At 37.7% G+C, this 20,721-nt stretch overlaps 1 protein-coding gene across 24 annotated transcripts in view; it reads right to left on the reverse strand.

The window, feature by feature from the left end:
- Positions 1–20,721, reverse strand: part of LOC139609561 (OX-2 membrane glycoprotein-like) — a 28,610-nt gene that overhangs the window by 1,132 nt on the left and 6,757 nt on the right. For 7 of the 24 annotated variants that reach the window (XR_011685262.1, XR_011685266.1, XR_011685268.1 and 4 more), the window contains 5 exons: positions 20,478–20,535; positions 19,019–20,372; positions 18,350–18,491; positions 18,021–18,057; positions 16,464–17,935 (listed from right to left, as the gene is read on the reverse strand). Coding sequence is in view for 8 of the 24 variants with exons in the window: in XM_071464311.1 (XP_071320412.1) it covers positions 9,950–10,192; positions 10,739–10,796; positions 10,940–11,063; positions 11,793–12,104; positions 12,251–12,329 (816 nt within the window). In the remaining 16 variants the exon portion in view is untranslated. The other 17 variants (XR_011685256.1, XR_011685257.1, XR_011685258.1 and 14 more) reach the window with 17 other exon arrangements.

Here is a 20,721-nt window from a genome sequence, read left to right on the forward strand (position 1 = left end):
TCACAGATAAGATACTGCAGCACTGGCTGAGTATTTACACAATTATACTACTGTACATTTACAGTTCAGCAAATGACTTAAATAGTGTAAAATATCTCACCTTTTTCTCCGAACCACTGCAGCTGCAACAGCGATGCAGGAAATAAGAACTACCAAAGTAATAATAAGTGCAGTCCCTGACTGTGAAAGTCCATTCCCTGGAGAAAAACAGCACCTGGTTAGTCAGGTTCAGTACAAACATAAGGTCAATGACATTTCCTCATTTGTGGGGCATGTGGGACGTCATTTCTAAATCTTGCACGTCATTTCTAAGTCTTGAATCCTAACTTCCTCAATCATATCCAGTTACTCGTTTGTCAGAGGGCATCCCCAGAGAGCTGATGCTTATCAACACCAGTCGTTGTACTGTGACGTGGGTTTTTTTTCTTTTCTTTTCTTTTTCATGACAAGTGAAAGTGAAACCTAATATAATGAGTCACGGCCCAGGTGACTGAGGGGAACAACAATTTTCTGTTTACACATTGTACATAATTAGACTTGTTGGCTGCACGAAATCCGGAGAGTCAGTGTCACTGAATTGGCAGCACTTTCTGGACTAGTTTACTGTTGTAGTTCATTGTGTACTGATGAACTGTATGTCATTGTAGTTCCCGGTTCAGTGAACAATGGGACACTTGTGCTGTTAGTCTGGGACACAAAAGACTAGGAAGCTCATGATATTCCTTATGTCTCTGGAGTTTGGTAGCCATGACAGTTAAGAACAATCAAATTACTCATGGGTGCGTTTGATTTATTTGAGCTATTCATTAAATTATAACAGTAGTCAGAATTAGATGTATGACACCATCAGTGAGCATAACTAATGAGGACGCTCATTACTGGGAATCTTCTAGTATCTCATTTCGTGAGAACAAGCGCCGCATTGGGAGTCCCTAGGGAGGTCACTTTCTAAAGAACCAGAGACTGGGTGATGGTAAAACAAAATCGCTCATGAAACCATCTTGATTGATTGATTTGAGATGCGACCTGTGTAAAAGCTGCAGCCACATTACCGCACATGCTACCAAAACAGTAAATAAAAAGACTGGTATACATACCATCATCTTTGTTGTTTTGATGCTTAACATCTAAAGAAAATGGGATCCTCTCCTGCCTTTGCCCCCTCATCCCCCTGTTCAGCAGACAATCCACGTGTCCGTTCCAGCCTGGAGGTACTTGCAGAGTGATGTTACGGCTGCTGGTAAATGTGTGGTCGCTGTTCGTCACTGTAGTAGTTTGTGGTTGTTCTAAGTATGTGGCGCCATGTGAAATGTCCCACTCGATGGTTGGAACTGGTTTACCTGTGGCAGAGCAGCTAAACACAACCTCCATGTCTTTTCCCTCAGGTCCACCTCTGGGAACATACTCTGTGCTGACTGCAGATATTCCTTTATGGAGAAATGAAACTGGTCAGTGTGAGAACTGCAAGCTCTTCTGACAAAGATTATATGATCGCTTGAATGTTAAACTTTAGTTTGATCACTCGAAATTCCTTATTTATATCTTACAGGATGAGAGCCAGATAAAAAGTTTCAAAATAAATGTCAGAGGAAAAGAAAAATTAAAAATTTGGGGCTTTCACCAGCAGAGGTCTGCAAAAACAAGACTTTCAGAATTTAAGAATTCATGCCTTTCTTTTTATATCCATCCATGCGTATGAAACTGCTGCAATTTACCTTCCACCGTGAGGCAAGTCTCCTTCCTTTTGGATCCATCTGGATACACGTTAAATGAGCAAATATAACAGCTTTCATCTTGCCATGATACATTAATCAGAGTGATGGACGTTGAGTTTAGGGACGCCTCTTTCAAGATCACTTTTCCACGGAAGGGCTCATTTACTTGCTGTCCAAACAGATTGCTGTAGGTTGCCAGGTTTTCTATCGACTGATCCTTGAAAAGCCTCTGCCACGTGACCTGGAGCACACCTGATGGGAAGCCAAGTGGTAATGCTTCAACCAATATTTACAGTATCAACAATGGAAGTGAATTAATATCAATATTAACTGTTTATGTGAGTGACAGCAGTTGCTCAGAGATATTACTGATAAATTACAACAGTAAAAACATCTACTGCAGACAATCAGCAAAGGGAACAACAGAATAATGATACAGATACAGCTTTACTGTAAAACTACCATTATAAAAGAAAAAAGAAAAAGAAAACACACCTTTTGGGTTGTCCAGTGTGCACCTGTAATGCGCCTCCCCGCCATAGTCAGCTGTTGTATTTCCATATCCACTTATCTGTGAGGCTGAACCTAAAAATGAAAACAGCTGAGTGTCAGTGAGAGCTAACTTTAAAATAGCCTATTCAAATAAAAGCTGGATAAACTTTAACTTCCAGGCAGTGGTGGATGAAGAAGAAACTCTACAAATAAGGTACATAGCATATTTTTGGATTTTCAATAAAATACAAATATCCATCCAGTTTTTTCTACAATAAAGTAATAATAATAATAATAATAAAAGAAACTACTACACTGAGGGGTTATCCTTGTCTAACAGTGTCACTTACCTTTAAACAGCAAAGCAAATATCAGTATGTGCAACATTTTGTTCAACTGCTGTCTGTACAGAACACTTTCAGTTTTGCCTGTGCACTGCCTTTTATAGGCAGCTGTAAAGGAGAGGAAGGAGGGTAGGGAGGGTAGGGAGGGTGGGGATTTTTACATGATGTAAATGCAGTTACAGCTACAACATATGTATGACATAATAATTTGGGAATTGGTGAATGTTATAAAGGAAAAGCATTATTTTCAGGAAGTGTTGTCTAATTGTGTATAAGTCAGTGTGGTTGAATTCAATTTTGTATGAAACTGAGTCAAGACCACATTTGATGATGCTGGACGAAAAAGATAAAATATAGTAATTAATATTTATACAATAATAAGACTAATATTATAACATTTTCACATTGAGCTCAAATAAAGAGACTAGAGGGAAAAAAGTGGACTGTTGTTGCAAATACACTGCAGTCATGATTCACTGAAATTTCCATGAGACCCTTCGAGCTCTATTTCAACCTTGTTTGAAACTCATTGTCTCACTGTCTTCTTATCAGTTTACTACTATTACTACTGTGATGTCCAGTAAATTGCATACTTACTGGACTGTGCAACAACTCCAGTAATCACAAGTGGTTAGAAACCCCCCCCAGAAGCAGAAGTACTGAAACTCTGGTAATTAGTTGTGTTTTGAGGTTACCCATGAGAATGGTTGACCGTCTATATATTTTTTATGGTATAAGCATTATCACAGTCATGTGATATCTAACATATATGGCTCTGGCTACCACAACTTGATGACACAGGGAAAGTTCACAGTAGGTACCTACTTCTGTGTAACAAGGTGAGGAATGTTTAGTAGAAAAATATCACAGGCTTCTCAAAACTCGTGAGTCACCTTGTGTTAAAATGCTACACAGTATAGCACATAGAAAATACTATTACCATTACTACTTCCACTGCTATCAACCACTTTTCCTGCTCTAAGTCCACATTAGTTTGAGAGTTTCTGGTGAGTATTCTTTAGCATTTTTAGCATGGGATTAATGCTAAATGCTGATGTAAATCCTTCTTTCTTTCCAAAGTTGCTCCATTATGGACTTCAGTGTTGGCTGCTTTTCAGCATTTACAGTATGACAGTCAGGTTGGTGTCGTGAGTAAGCTGGAATCAGTTCTTGGTAAACCGGGAGTGGCTTAAAACATAAACATAAAACGGACACATCCTTATTTAGTCATCCTAAAAATCAACAGGAATGACCCTGACAATATCCCTTTCTATGCTACTGAGTCACATCCTATGCTCAATGACCATGTGTAAACCTGAAACTTATCCTATGATTCAGTCTTGAGTAAATGCAATGAGGGAACATTGTTGCTGGTGTCTCGTGCAGCGACTGTAGATCAATCCAGCATCTTTCACTGGACGCATCACAGCAGAGCAGGAATGAGTGGGAGCTGAATCACTTTCCAACAGGGGCCAGATCTGAATGATAACTGTGAGCCTCCACGCCTCTGCAGGTTTGCTGTCCAGTAATCCAATATAATTAAGTCTCTTGTGAAATCTTGTTTACCAAACAGTATGAGGAAGAAGTTAGTCTAGGAAAGAACCTAACTGCTCTGTGGAAAGGTTACTACAGATTATGTGAACACCAAGCATTTGTTAGAAGATGAATGGACTCACTACTGCCTGGGATAAATGTTTGCATAATAATACAATAATTTAGAGGAAACACTTTTTGTAAGGGACTGCTCAGTGACCTCTCCTCAATCATCAACTATCATTTTCATTTTCAGTTTTGCATTGACTCATTAAAATCCAATCAAATCCAGATAAATGCATGAATCATTAAGGTGTGTTAGAGATGGACTTCACTGATAAATACATCCAGAAATACTGTGCAAAGGTTGTGTGTCCTTAACACCAGGGTGTTGCCCACAGCATTTTTGAAAAAAAAAACAAAAAAAAACACTCTAAATTACATGTGGGAAGTACCTGTGCTACCTACCTGGTACCTGACACTTGTTATTCTAAACCAGCACGCGTCACTTCAGTGGTTTGTGGTTAAGCAGTTTTACCACACGCCAATACTACAGCTCCAAAAATATCATCTAGATTAGAGCTAAAAGCATATACTGTTTTTGATATTTTGGTCACAGGGGCCACTTCTCTGATTTTCAAACTTATCTCCTTTGCGCCATTAGTTGATAGTCACGGCCTGCAAGTTAGGAGCAAAACAACTTCAGCTTTCGTGCTTGTAAAGTCTGATCGTGAACTGAGTTTCTGCAGGATCTGTTGTTTTGCAAAGGTTTGACACTATATATATCAAGACAAGCCAGAAATTGGGTGAGCACTCCTATGGAAGCCCAGTTTGCATGCTAAATGGTATTTGGCCTACTGTTAGGCAGTGGGTATCAAGCCATGTTGTGGCTGAGACAAAATGTTAAAAACCATTGTTGAAAAATCAATAACTAACCTTTTTACGATGCAACTCTTCCATGCTGAAGGTTTGGTTCGGTTTCGCCACAAAAACAACTTGGTTAGGTTCAGGGAAAATACAGGACTTTCTCGCTGGAACATAAACATGTTGTTCAGGGACATTTGCTGAAAAGACTGGTGCAGTCTTATCTCATGGTTACTTGCTGTTACTACAGTAAAGGGCAAAAGAAGTGATCTTGGAGAGAGCAGGTGTAACAACAGGATGGAGGGAAAACTGAAGGTTTGAGACATTACAGGGAGAATGATTAAGGCAGGAACTGTGACAGGTTGCACAAACAACCCATAGGGGCGCTTAACATCTTAAGGTTTGACGCCATTTTATTTAGAAAAAATATTTTGAGCATCAAAAAATCTACTATCATCACTACTGTATGAAGTAAAAAAATTGATAGAAATCCGTATTTATACAATCTTGAATTAATTTTTTAGATTGTTGCCAGCTTGGTTGGCCTGTTTTGACATATTTTTATGCTTGGTTGACTGTGGCTGAAAAAACTGTGTCACATGCAGCTGACTTATTTCCCTTTGTCATGCTGAGAGAATCATTTCTCTTGACCCATAATAATATCCATCTCACTTGACATGCCCAGGTCACATTATTTGCATACCTTGTACAAGCGAAGAACAGAAGTACTGTCTTCTCATGAAAGGGGATGGAGTTTTATGTCAGCTGTTGACCTAGCTGTACTTCCTCTGTAAATAAAAAGAATGCTAAAGTTAGCAGGGGAACACCAGATAGAGAGAAACAATAACAAAGGATTTAACTTTGTTTTGATGTTTGTGTTTGTAGGATGAAAATGAAAGAAAATCTGTCACAGTGCAAGATGCAGCAACAGAAATCAAAGAAATTAAAGGAAAGAAATGAATTCAAATTTCAAGACTTTGCTTTGAATAACAGATGGTAACTGTCAAAGGGCATCATGCTGCAACAGACCTGACTAAAGCAGGCAGGTACTTTAAATGAGATGAACTTAAAGGTATGCCTGATATAATTTCTTCACTTCGCATAAATCAAATACCCACCTTTGATATTGACATTGAGATTGCTTCGACCACCAACTGGTGTTTAAACTGCTGAAAAGCACTGAAACTCGGTCGTGCTGACACACGTGCAGTAGATGTCACTGTTGTCCTGTTCCTCTCTGTTATGATTTTACAATTACCAGAGAATTGACACTCAGTGTTTCATCATAGTATCATGTAGTTATGTGTGATTGTCATCTGAAGGATTGCACAAGAGTCACCACAGTAAATAAGAAATGAGGAATTTATTATATTGCACATATGTAAACTGTAGTCAGTAACAGACACATTTTTATAAATTAAAAAAAAAAAAATGTGACAAATACACAAGTGGCCATTACAGAGGGTTGATAACACAACAAACACAACAAAAACAAGATAAAAAGAATCAGCTTTGTTTTAATGGGTTCTTTATCAAATAATTAGTTGATTATGATCACCTTAATGCTTTCATTAAAATAAAGTATAAAAAAAGAAAACATACACTGAAAAGAAAACAGTCAAGTATGTTGTTTTTTAGAATTAAAAACAGCACAACAGGTGAATGAAATACATTGACATACATTTCTCAAAGCAAGAGTTCCACCTTGTGGACAACAACTCTAATTTCACTTGTAATTACATTTTTTGTAAAGGTTGCACATAGTTCCCAGAACCTGTGACCTCTCTTGTGAACATGTTTGAATTATTAGCATTACCGTTAGAGCTGTGCACTGTGACAGTTGAATAGAGCCCACACTTTTTCTGCATGAAGGTGCTGTACGGCTCGATGTCTTGTGGCTCCTGCAGAAACACATATTATTCATTTAACAGTATTATCAAATTACTGTATTATTAATAATATTATAGCAATATATCAATCATGTAATACTGATTATATTAGTAAATATAATAATAATTAAATAAACTATATAAAACAAAGAAGGTGTAACATCTTTCTGTACATTACCTGGTTTTGACTGCTCTGTGGTTGTGGTTGCCCTCTGCTGTTTAAATGGACAAACAATACATTAGTAGTGAATGTTGATGTTAATTCGTACACACTGTGCAGTCTATTTTCATAGGTAAGACAGGAACTGAGAGAACATGTCTCACTTCATTGCCTTATACAAAACGACATGCATGTCAATTAACCCGGGGAGGATTTTTCTTCACCACCATGGGTATAACCGTATTGTTTAAGAGCATCTAGAGCTAAAAGTAGCAGGAGTGCTAAGATCTTTTATTAAAGTAAAAGTAGAAATTAGTTAGATACAGTTAGAAATACTCAGTTAAAAAGTTATACATTCAAGTTTTACCAATAAAATATACTTAAAGGACCACAAGTAAAAGTACTCTATATTGAGAAAGGCCTGTTTGCAGCTGGCAAAGGTGGGACTAACTAACTACATTATATACTGATGGGTCGGTAAATCTATATATTACATTATAATTTATGAGTTAATAACATTTTCTATTAATAATTTGAGTCTGCAAAGTAAGTAGTATCTAACGTGAAAGAGTGAACGGAGTGAATATTTCGCTTTGAACTGTAATAGAGCGAAGTATGTGCAGAATTCCAGTAAATGTACTTAGTAATGTATGTTATTAAATTATGAATGATTCCTAAAAACAGAAACATATTAAAATCAATCACTACGAAGATTACAGCAGTCTCTCACCTGTGATGTATTCTTCTGTGGATCAATCCCAGGATAACTCCAGTGATAATGATGACAGTATTTAAAGCAATCAGCACAGCTAAGATCAGCCATCCTTTGGAAAAGCTGCCCCCTTCCTCCTCTGAATCTATAGGGTTAGGGTTAAAAATTAAAAATATAAGAAAAAAAATGAAAGAAATGTGCTATTTGCCCTATTATATCTATTTGTAAAGAGTCTGCTCTATGTAGCACCATATGATATTAACAAAATCTGCTAATGAAAGCTAACAAATTAGCCATATTACATATAACCCTTTCAACTAAAAGTACAGACATCATTCTACTATGGTAACAGTGGGAAATAACCACCATGTATTAGGGAAAAAAAGATATAAAATGTGCTTACCCTTCACAGTGACATTGAGAAGGAGAATATATGTTCCATCAGAGCGTGAACACTCACAGGTGTAGTTCCCACTGTCCTCTGGTGTTAAACTGGTCAGGTGGAGAAACACAGTCTGATTCTCTGTCTTAAGTGTGAACTTGGAGTCACATTTATTCTCAAAGTCTTGTCCATGTCGATACAACAGACCACACTCTTCTCCCCTGCTCCTCTGTGTGTCGATCTTACACACTATCAGTGTGATGATGTTCAGTGTCTCATTGGTGCATAGTGGAGTCACATCTGGTTTGCTTCCCAGGGTCTTCTCAAGAGTCACTGCAATCAATCAATCAATAAATCAATCAATCAGTTAATCAAATAATAAGAATTACAGTCAGTAAGTTAGTGATAGCACTCATTGTATTTAGGTATTTGGCTTTAAGTGGTCAACAAAACCAATGTGTTTTAATTTTTCACATTATTAAAGAATAATAACTTGCTTCAGTTTTACTTATTGAAACTCATTTTTTGTACAGTACCTTCACTGCCCAGAACTTTGCTGTCAAAATACACAGTTGGTGGCAGAAGCAGAACGAAGACCAGAGTCCATCCACCCATTGTCGTCAAAAAGCAACTGCTGCTGCTAGTTCCAGTCCACTGCTTCTAATAAGACACACTGCTTTACTATTCTCAGCTCTCATGTGAACCCGTTTGAAAAAGGAAGTGCGTCTAGAGGCTTCTGCTTTCTTATTACTACGGTCAACCTCTTAATCTATTTAACAGCCTTGTTTGGTGAAGACACACAATTGATGTTTGGAAGAACAGACTCTACATTGGTCACAATATTATTCATCTAAAAAACTTCTCATGCATATGTTGTATATGCTCTAGGTTCCCAATCACATATTGTGTCCACATCTGAGCTGAATCTACTGAGAACCTGTGTCAAGTATTGCGTGCACGGGTCTTACAATGTACAAGTTCAGCGATAGTTGAACATCACGTATCATGCTGTAACTGTAATGTTTGGTTTTGTGGTCATCACATATTCTGAGCTTGAAGTATAAGTAGAAAGTAGCATGTTCTATGCAGCTCACCACTATTTATGTCCCTCGCTTCTTCAATAGCCAAAACTGAAGTGTTGTTTCCACTCCAGAGAAACCAAATACTGCAAGGTTGGATGGTGGGTCAAGGTGGGCGAGGCATGGCTGAGAGCGGTGACTGCTTTGTTGTGACGTTCCAGAAGTCCTGACGGCTCGTTCTAAGGATCAGTTTCTGAATACAGGCTGTGTACATTTCTCTGTAGACTGAGCACTTTAATATTTCACAGTATTAATATAGAACCTAGACCTGCTTTATAATCAAAAGACATGGAAATATCACTTTACACAATGTGGCACCTTTAAGGACATTATCTTAGAAATTATTGTGAGATTCAGAAAGGCCTCAGCTTTGACCATGACCACTCGGAATCACGCAGGATCTGAGGTTGACTGTGCTTAACTCAAAACAAGAAATGCCGACGTGTGTCAAAATAATGAAATGATCCAACATGATGAGTTATATCCACATACTTTATTGTATTTCTTGACTTTTCAACCACTGTAACTGTTTCACACAGAGCATACCTGAACACAGTAGCCACCCTCAGTTTATAGAACTGAAGGTTTTGAGGCTGAATGTTCTTAGTAATTGGAAAACACCCAGCCTGTCTAAAAGATGACACAAAGCCTACTGTTGCACAGTGACCGTAAGTACTTCATTTCTCTGGCTGGCCCAGAGCCCAGTCTGAATATCCCCAGAAACCTTTTTTTGCTGCATGTGATAAAAGTCAGGAGGGGATTTTTACTGTTCCAGTAAATCAATCATCCACACTGTTCACGTTCTTGTTGACCTGACTTCCGGTTGAAACGTTTTCATAGATTTCACAACTGGAATCAGAGTCTCCTTCTCCTCCCTGATCATCCAAATGGACAGTCAACACATTGTTCGCTGAACTTGTCGTGCTGGTGTCACGTTGACGCTGAACGGAGTGGATAGTTTGGTAGAAATCACTTTCTGGCTGCTGAAGGCTTGTGTAAGGGTCATCTGGGTCTTCTTGGTCCTGGAAGGAAAAAACAAACAAAACATTAGTACATCATGTTTTTAAAGTCTGTCTTAATGACACTGAACAATAGTTGAGAAACTGTGACTCCCGAGTCATTCGATTTAACTGCAACCAGCTTTTCAACAAGTGGTCCACTCACAAATCCCTTCACTCACTCCACTGATCCTCAAAACCTTTACATCCTTTGCATGAATTATTAGGTATTTCTGTTTGTCTGTGCAATGGCCAACTCAAATCAAAAGGAATACACAGTAAAATGATTAAGAAATGTATTTTACAATAGTCAGAAACTTTGCTTTTCTACATCTCAGAAAAATGAAGTGAAATCATCACTGAATAATTACTGGAAGTTTGCCACTGATCTGGATTTTCCTGTATGTTTCTTCTACTGTTCAAAATTTCACTGTGTCTTGCGTCACACAATAGCATCAGCTGAAGCGAAAAGGGAAATAACTGTAAATATATGAACTGTATGTGGTTACAAACATTAAACTAGCTTCTCTTTCACGTTAAAGGTATAGAACACAAGAAAACTGAACTCACCGCAGAGTGAGGAGTTTCATTTACAGATAATCCAGATGTGGTTGACCACGAACGGACTCTATAAGTAAGATGGGACAGAGTTAGTGAAACAAAAAAGGGAGCACTTAAAGCTCATCTACATCTTTTAGGAAGCTAAGATGATATAAATTACAACTGTCAGAAAAAGGAGCATAATTATGAATATAAAAATGTCACCAAGACCTTTTCCTCCTGTGGATAACTCCCAGAATAACTCCAGTCATAATGACGACTGCAGCTGCAGCTGAAGCACTTGTGAGGATGAGGATTTCTGTGGAACTGTTGTGCCCTTCATCCTCTAAAGCATCTAGAAGAAAAAGTAAAACTTTGTCAGAAAAAAGGCCTCTGGTCTTATGTGCTCTATATGTGAACATTATGACTGACATCATCTTCAAATTAAATATATCATAATTCATCTATAACCATATCCCATCCCTGCACACAAGGCAATCTCAGTCTAGGCTGTTCTCATCTGTGGTTGGCTGATGGTGGAATGAGCCACCAACTGAGCGGGGGCGTCCCTCTCTATTTTCAAGAATCTCTTGAAACTCATCTCTTCCGATGGCACTTCCTTTCCTAAAACCTTAACTCGTCTAACTGGCACTTACTATGCACTTTTTGATGCACTTCCTTATGCCAACTCCCAGTACTTACTTAATACATGTATTACCTAATACTTACACCAAGGTTTCCCACTGCACTGTAGCTTTACTATTGTCCTTCACATGTCGCTTTGGATAAAAGTGTCTGTCAAATGAGTAAATATAAATGTAAATATCTACCATACCCATTCAGATATGAATGTAATAAAAAGATTTCCCTGAAAAGACTCAAAATAGCTACCAAACATTCACAGTCTACGCTTTTTACTCTGTCAGTTAAAATGGGTCCAACTTCATACGTACAGTAAGTGCTGACATCAATGTTGCAATTGAAATTTTTCATAATTTTAGAAATACAGTGGAAGATTATCAACTTATGAGAGAAACGCACAAAGGGTGAATCACAAAAGCATGAAAATAAATCAACTGCTTACCTTCAACAGTGACACTGAGATGGAGAATATCTGTTCCATCAGTGCGTGAACACTCACAGGTATAGTTCCCACTGTCCTCTGGTGTTAAACTGGTCAGGTGGAGAAACATAGTCTGATTCTCTGTCGTAAGTGTGAACTTGGAGTCACATTTATTCTCAAAGTCTTGTCCATGTCGATACAGCAGACCACACTCTTCTCCACTGCTCCTCTGTGTGTTGATTTTACACACTATCAGTGAGATGATGTTCTGTGTATCATTGGTGCATATTGGAGTCACATCTGGTTTGCTCCCCAGGGTTTTCTCAAGAGTCACTGCAATCAATCAATCAATTAATCTATAAAGATTAGTCGGTAAATTTGTGTGCAGCACTCGCTCTGTTTTTGCATTTTATGAATATTAAATCGTATTAGTTTCTTTGTCCTCTTTAAACAAAAGGAAAAAAAAAATTGTACAGTACCTTCGCTGCCCGGAACTTTGCTGTCAAAACACACAGTTAGTGGCAGAAGCAGAACAAAGACCAGAGTCCATCCACCCATTGTCGTCAAAAAGCAACTGCTGCTGATAGTGCACAGTGTACTGCATGAATGTTAGCGGGCCAGACACACTTCTTTGCCTTGTTCTCTGGCTACCTTAACCTCAAAGCCCTCACAGACGCAAGTCTTCTAAAAAGGAAGTGCATGCAGGCTCCTGCTCTCACATTAATACTATCTAAAAGTAAACGTGAGGAAGTGCACCTATACAACAAGAAAACATTCAGACTGGAAATATCTCAGTGACTTCTACGACTTTCTAACATACATTCTTATAGACTTTGCTGTGTTTCATTGGTGTATAATGGAGTAACATCTGGTGGGAAGTATTTCAAGTGGTTTCTTGATTATTTATGCATTTTATAAATGACACAAGCAATCATATTTCTTACTGCAGTAAACAGTAGGTTACACTCTTTTAAATCACAGGAAAATCGTCACCAGTTTTAAGCGATTCTACCAAACTTCAGAAAATGCAGCGAAAAGCTTCTGCACACAAAGGGCAGGAAGCAGAACAAGGCACAGTTTAATTTGGTCTACAATGTCAGAGAGAAGTTACTGTCGGTATTACACTGTACTAAGGGGAAGGGGGCAAACACTGCCACACCTCTTCTGCTACCTAAACCTCAAAATTACCTAAAATACCTCACTGGTCTGCAAGTTCGTGTTATACTTATCTACATCTACTTTTAAGTTAAGACTCTGGTGAGAAAACTCACTAACCTCAGCATTATATAGTGTTTCTAGAAAAAAAAAAAAAAAAAGGTAAGACAAACATACCCAGGCTGAGGTTGATTCTTATTCAGAAAGTGAAGCACACATGCAGACCCCAGAGGCCAAAAGGATAAGTGGCCAGCAACGAGATGACAGGAAATGTCTGACAACTCGACATGCAACTCACAAAGCTGATGCACAAGCACTCAGCTAAAGGTGTTGTCTATGCGTTGGTGGGTGCTAGAACCAGTGCAGTCATCTTTCACATTCTGCAGGACACTTCAGTCTTGATATAAAAAGAAGACAAAAAGAAAAAAAAAGGATGAATCTGGATGATCACTTGGTTTTTTCTCTTAATTTAGTTGTTTTAATGCATCAAGATTCAAGGATGTATTTGTTAAATACTCATATTTCTCACTAAAAATTAGAACAGAGTCTACTTAGCAAGCAAACATTAAAAGCCTCAATAGATGCAGAATACATACAGTACAGCATGCATAATAAAACATGATGACAGGACAGCAGCTTTTCTACCCCGTTGCCGGACCTTTCTTTAAAGCCATCTGTGTGCGAGTGAGACAGAAAGCATCTGCGCCGTCGTGGACGCAGCAGAGAAAATCTCAAGACACGTGCGGGTGAGGACAGGAAGTTCCTGCATGAAGCTGAGTGACTTGGTGACGGGTGAAGCTGACATCTGATGGAGCACAGCTTCTGCCTGAGTGACAGCTGCTGATCTTAAAAACACCTGAAAGACCCAACAACCCAGGGTTACATCACTCACATCCTCAATATGTCTCATGAAAATGTGCAGCATGTTTGTGTCAAATATAATCTAAAACATCAGATTATTCTGGCTTTGCAGGTGGGCCACAAAAGAACAAAAGCAAACTTTGTTTTAACTATTAATTTATTGGATAATTCATATATAGTCATCATCATAGTTTTAGATAGTATAATGCTGCCATGCCTTAAAAAATATTACATTTACAAAAGGAAATCTAATGTTTTAAAGAGGACAAATGAGTGAGTGATATAATTGATAAAGCAAAAATAGCTAGGTGATGAACATATTTCACCTCTTATTCAATAGAAAACCATCTCATAGCAGTAAGTATTGCATCATAAAAGCTTTACAACGGAGTTCCCAAATCTGTGTCATCTACATTATTAGCATCATTTTACTGTATTATGTGTTTCTGAACATTACGGCAACTGAATAAAGTCCATTATCCCTCTGCAAGTAGGTGCTGTACGGCTCAATGTCGTCTGGTTCCTGCAGAAGAACACAGAGAACAGAGTTTTAAAAATGTTTCTGAAGGGAAATAACAGGTGGACAAAAAATGCAACACTTTGCTCTGCTTTACCATGATTGCATCACTGGTCATGGATTCTGTTTGTCTTCTGTTGGGGAAACAACAAACAAAACTCATTGCAAAATTGTTTATTTGCTCCACAACCTCAAATTGATCATGGTATAAGAACACAAGATAGTTGTTGTAAAAATACAATGTTCACAAGGACACCAACATACAGTACATACACACACACACTGTTATCTGCATACCATATACTGTATGCTAGAAGCTAAGATAAACAGAATGACATTAAATAAAAATAATAGCCTTCAGCACTATTGATGCAGCTCTTTAAACTCCTATGCCTTGCTAAAGATTATTTTATATCAGTCTCTTACCCATGGTGACATCTTCTGTAGATTAATCCCAGGGTAACTCCAGTTACAATGCTGAATATAATTACGGCAATTATCACATAGTGGAAAGACGTTTCTGATGGCATTTCTGATGGCATTTCTGTAAAACTGGTGATGTTTTCAGCCCCTTAAAGATTGGGAAGAAAAAACAGTCAATAAAGCAGGTTTGGTATTTTACAAATATAGTTGGAGAGCAGTTTTTGTCTCAGCAAAAGAAGTCAGGTAATAGCATGGTAATAACATAGCTATCTATCTACATGTGGCAGTCTATGGAAGCCCATTGAATGTCATTAAACAAAAACAAAAATTATCAAAAATGTGTGCTGGGTTTTCTTTTTCTTTTCTTTTCTTGTTATTTTTTTTTTGGATGAAATACATATTTTAAACCAAGTATTTTATTCAGATATGAACACATCCTGTGTACACTGGATAAATGTGTTTTATTTCCAGACCACCTGAGCAGAAAAATGACTAAACTCTGTTGGTTCTGGAAAAATAACCAGAGAAATATATAAAGCTTGAATCACAAAAAAAGAAAATAACTCATGTCACTTACCTGTCACAGTGATGTTGAGCTGGAGAACATTTGTTCCATCAGGATGTGAACAGTGACAGGTGTAGTTCCCACTGTCCTCTGGTGTTAAACTGGTCAGGTGGAGAAACACAATGTGATTCTCTGTCATAAGTGTGAACCTGGAGTCACAGTCATTCTCAGAGTCGCGACCACGTCCATACAGGAGACGACACTCTGCTCCCCTGCTCCTCTCTGTGATGATCTTACATATTATCAGCATGATCCCATTCTGTGTATCATTGGTGCATATTGGAGTGTCATGTGTTTTTTTCCCAATGATTTTCACAAGCAGCTCTTGCCGAGTCTCTGCAATCAATGAATTGAAATCAAAAATCAATATGGTAAGAAACAGTCAATGAGTTAGCACTTACTGATTTCTTGCATATGTAAATGAATGACAAACTTTTCAAATCTAAGGATTCAAAGGAGAAAAGGATTAACAGAGAACAATGACTTGTAGAAGTTATACGTAAAAAGAAGTTTCTGTACAGTACCTTGGCTGCCAATATAAAAAAACAGTGGCAGAAGCAGAAGAAACCAAAGTTTCCATCTCGCCATACTGGTTCAGACATCTAAGCAACAGTGCAACTTCTGCTGGCGCTGAACTATATAATGTAAGGGCTAAGCACACCCCTTTGCACTGATCTTCACTCACCCAAACCTCAAATGCTCAATTCTCAGCTTGCACAGAGGTATTTGTGTGAGGTTAAAGAGCTAGAGAGGAAGTTAAGTCATTACTGCTTGTGCTTTAATGTTAACTCACAAAGTGCATAAAAGCAATGTGACGACCTTCACTGTCTCGTTTGGTGAAAGTCAAGGGTAAAACTGTCATGTAAGTAACGCCTCACATCAGTCAAAGTAAGTGGCGATTCCATGTGATTGTCTCAGCTTAACACTAACTCACAACTCGTGGGTGCTTGTCACACAAGAGGACAGAGGTGTGAGAACAAAGTTGATATAGTGTGAAGAATTTTGTGCACTGACAATACAACAGTGTTTCTAATAAATTTGGGTTTGATCGTCCAAAACAATCAGAGAAGGGAAACAATTTCATGAGAATCCAATCATGCACATTTTGTCCTGCTTGATAATTTATGCTATAAAATCCCCCCCCCCCCCCCCCCCCCCCCCCCCACACACACACACACACACACACACACACACACCGAGCTGGCTTTGAGGCTGTTGAAATGTTGAAAGACATAATGTTCAAGACACAATCAAGACAGACATACACACACTGGCTGATTCTTTTTCAACACTGAGGGTATTACAAGTGTTTTAGAAATTAAATGTTTAATCTTACATGTATATTTTCTGCATATTTAGCAATATTGTTCAAAACATTATTTATAATTCATAGTGTTCACACGTGTTCATGTGTTACATATGAATACTCACGTGTGTAGTTCCCACTGTTCATTGGTGTTAAATATAGAATGATTCTTGTTTAGTAATTAGTAATGTTTAGTAATGTTTAGTAATGACACACAGGGGTGATGTCTGCAGGACACTTCAGTCTTCATATAAAAAAGGAGAAAAAAAGAAACAAGGAGGAATCTCCTGCTGACAATCTGAACTGCTTCAGCCATTCTCAATCTTCCTGTCATGTAATTTGGATAGTTGGAGAAATGGGCTCAGTCATATCTGAAACAATTTACAAAGAGGGAAGATAATCTGTGACAAGAAAAAAAAAATAAAAGCTCAGATCTGGTTTTTGTCTGATTTTTTTATGCATAAAGTCAAGCATGTATTTGTTAAATACTCATATTTCTCACTATGTGAAATGAGTGTTTGGTATACTATATATAATGTGCTACAAGGTTGTCCTGCAATAATAATAATTATAACAGAGCCCACTTAGTGTTTGCTTAGCTAACAGCCTTAAGAGATGCAGAATACATACAATACAGCATGCATAATAAAAACTGATTACAGTACAGCAGCTTTTTGACCTCATTCCTGGACCTTTCTCTGAGGCCATTTGTGTGCGAGAAAGGCAAGAAAGCATCTGCAACGTCATGGATGCAGCAGAGAAAACCTCAAGATAGATGTGGGTAAGGACAGGAAGTTCCTGCGTGAAACTGAGCTACTTGTTGGAAGGGGGAGCTGACACCTAACAGAGGGGAAATACACAGCATGTTTGTGTTAAAAATAATCTAAAACATATATTTAAATACCTGATTATCCTGGCTTTGCAGGTACAAAATAGTGGGCATCGAAAAAACAAAAGCAAACTTTGTTTTAACTATTAATTTATTTGATAATTCATATATTCTCATCATCATAGTTTTAGATAATATAATGTTGTCATGCCTTTAAAAATGTTAAATTTACAAAAAGAAAATTTCATGTTTTAAAAAGGACAAATGAGTGAGTGAAGTAATTAATATGTTTGACTTTTTATTCAATAGAAAACCATCTCATAGCAGTAAGTATTGTATAATGAAAGCTTTACAAAGGAGTTCCCAAGTCTGTGTCATCTCTGGCAAAGACAGCTACATTATTAGCATCAGTTTTATTGTATCATGTGTTTCTGCGCATTACGGCAACTGAATAAAGTCCATTCTCCCTCTGCAAGAAGGTGCTGTATGGCTCAATGTCTCTTGGTTCCTGCAGAAGAACACAGAGTTTTAAAAATGTTTCTGAAGAGAAATAACTGATGGACAAAAAAATACAACACTTTGCTCTGCTTTACCATGATTGCTTCACTGGTCATGGATTCTGTTTGTCTTCTGTTGGGGAAACAACAAACAAAACTCATTACAAAATTGTTTATTTGCTCCACAACCTCAAATTGATCATGGTATAAGAACACAAGATAGTTGTTGTAAAAATACAATGTTCACAACAACACCAATATACAGTACATACACACACACACTGTTATCTGCATACCATATACTGTATGCTTGAAGCTAAGATAAACAGAATGACATTAAATAAAAATAATAGCCTTCAGCACTATTGATGCAGCTCTTTAAACTCCTATTCCTTGCTAAAGATTATTTTATATCAGTCTCTTACCCATGGTGGCATCTTCTGTAGATTAATCCCAGGGTAACTGCAGTTACAATGACGAACATAATTTTCGCAATGACATCGTGGAAAGTCATTCCTGATGGCATTTCTGATGGCATTTCTGTAGAACTGGTGATGTTTTCAGCCCCTTAAAGATTGGAAAGAAAAAAGACGCTGACAGAAAAGCAGTACTGGTATTTTACAAATATAATTGGAGAGGGGTTTTTGTCCCCATAACTGCTCAGTCTAGGAAGCAGCTAGGGCCATGAAATTTCACCCCCATGAACCCAATTCTGAGGCCTTTCAAATGACATCAAAGTTCAGTTTCAGGTTAGCCTGCTAATATCGTAGCTATCTATCTACCTAGCTGTTGTAATTTGTGTGGCAGTCTATGGAAGCCCATTGAATGTCATTAAACAAAAACAAAAATAATCAAAAATTATTTTTGGGGGGAAATATGTTGGGTTTTCTTTTCTTGTTTTTTGGATGAACTATATATTTCAAACCAAGTATTTTATTCAGATATGAACATATTCTGTGTACACTGGATAAATGTGTTTTATTTCCAGACCACCTGAGCAGAAAAATGACTAAACTCAGTTGGTTCTGGAAAAATAACCAGAGAAATATATAAAGCGTGAATCACAAAAAAAGAAAATAACTCATGTCACTTACCTGTCACAGTGATGTTGAGATGGAGAACATTTGTTCCATCAGGACGTGAACAGTGACAGGTGTAGTTCCCACTGTCCTCTGGTGTTAAACTGGTCAGGTGGAGAAACACAGTCTGATTCTCTGTCATAACTGTGAACCTGGAGTCACAGTCATTCTCAGAGTCGCGACCACGTCCATACAGGAGACGACACTCTGCTCCCCTGCTCCTCTCTGTGATGATCTTACATATTATCAGCATGATCCAATTCTGTGTATCATTGGTGCATATTGGAATGGCATGTGTTTTTTTCCCAATGATTTTCACAAGCAGCTCTTGCCGAGTCTCTGCAATCAATGAATTGAAATCAAAAATCAATATGGTAAGAAATAGTCAATGAGTTAGCACTTACTGATTTCTTGCATATGTAAATGAATGACAAACTTTTCAAATCTAAGGATTCAAAGGAGAAAAGGATTAACAGAGAACAATGACTTGTAGAAGTTATACGTAAAAAGAAGTTTCTGTACAGTACCTTGGCTGCCAATATACAAAAACAGTGGCAGAAGCAGAAGAAACCAAAGTTTCCATCTCGCCATACTGGTTCAGACATCTAAGCAACAGTGCAACTGCTGCTGGCGCTGAACCGTATAATGTAAGGGCTAAGCACACCCCTTTGCACTGATCTTCACTTACCCAAACCTCAAATGCTCAATTCTCAGCTTGCACAGAGGTATGACTTTGTGTGAGGTTAAAGAGCTAGAGAGGAAGTTAAGTCATTACTGCTCGATGGTGGTGTAAGTGTTAAGAATTTTGTGCACTGACATTACAGCAGTGTTTCTAAAAGCTTTGGGTTTGTATATTTTTACTTTAATGCCATTTACAAATCAGAATCTCATGATTACAATATTTTTTTTTCAAGAGAGTCCATTCATGCACATTTGATCCTGTTTGACAATTTATGCTACAAAATCCCACCCACACAATCACACACAGTGCTGGCTTTGAGGCTGCTGTGAAACTAAGTGAAAGACATTATGCTAAAGACACAATTTTGACTCTTTTTTCAACACTGAGGGTTTCACAAGTGTTTTAGAAATTAAATGTTTAATTGTAATATGTATATTTTTCTGCATTTTTCTGCATTTCAAACGAGTATCAGTGCCACGCAAGCAAGTCAAAATGGGATAACATGTTATCTACAGCTTAGTTTTAGATAGTTTCAAAGATTGTGTAAACTGGGTGTAAATCCTTTTCTTTTCCATCTCTTTCCTGATAATCAAAACTGTCAGCATCATGATAAATGTGACTTGGGGAGACGGTTTGGTAGACATCATAGGCTGGGTGCTGAAGACTTGCATAGGGATCATCTTGGTTCTATAAAAACAAATCATCATTATATATGTTTTTTTTTTTTTAGTTGACAGGCCATCATTACAAAACCTTGGGAAGAATCAGAAAACTGAACTATGTAGTTCTTACCAAAGACCAGGGAGTTTCAGATCTGGTTAATTCAGATGCTCCTGATCTTGTCTGTTCTCTGTTTGCACAAATGAACATCAGAGTTAGACAGTGGACACTAAACTCCTCCAAACGTTTACAGAGGGAACTGCAGTCAAACAATCTATTTCTAGAGCAAATGAAAGGGCATGATTCTCTTTACTGATTTATAGAAACCAAAACCACGTGACATAAGTAAAGTCATTTCAGTCATTTTCATTTGTAA

Source organism: Trachinotus anak, unplaced genomic scaffold (assembly GCF_046630095.1).
Source record: "Trachinotus anak isolate AG129_WGS33_773 ecotype Australia unplaced genomic scaffold, CSIRO_AGI_Tana_v1 ptg000026l, whole genome shotgun sequence".
Classification (NCBI taxonomy): Eukaryota; Metazoa; Chordata; class Actinopteri; order Carangiformes; family Carangidae; genus Trachinotus; species Trachinotus anak.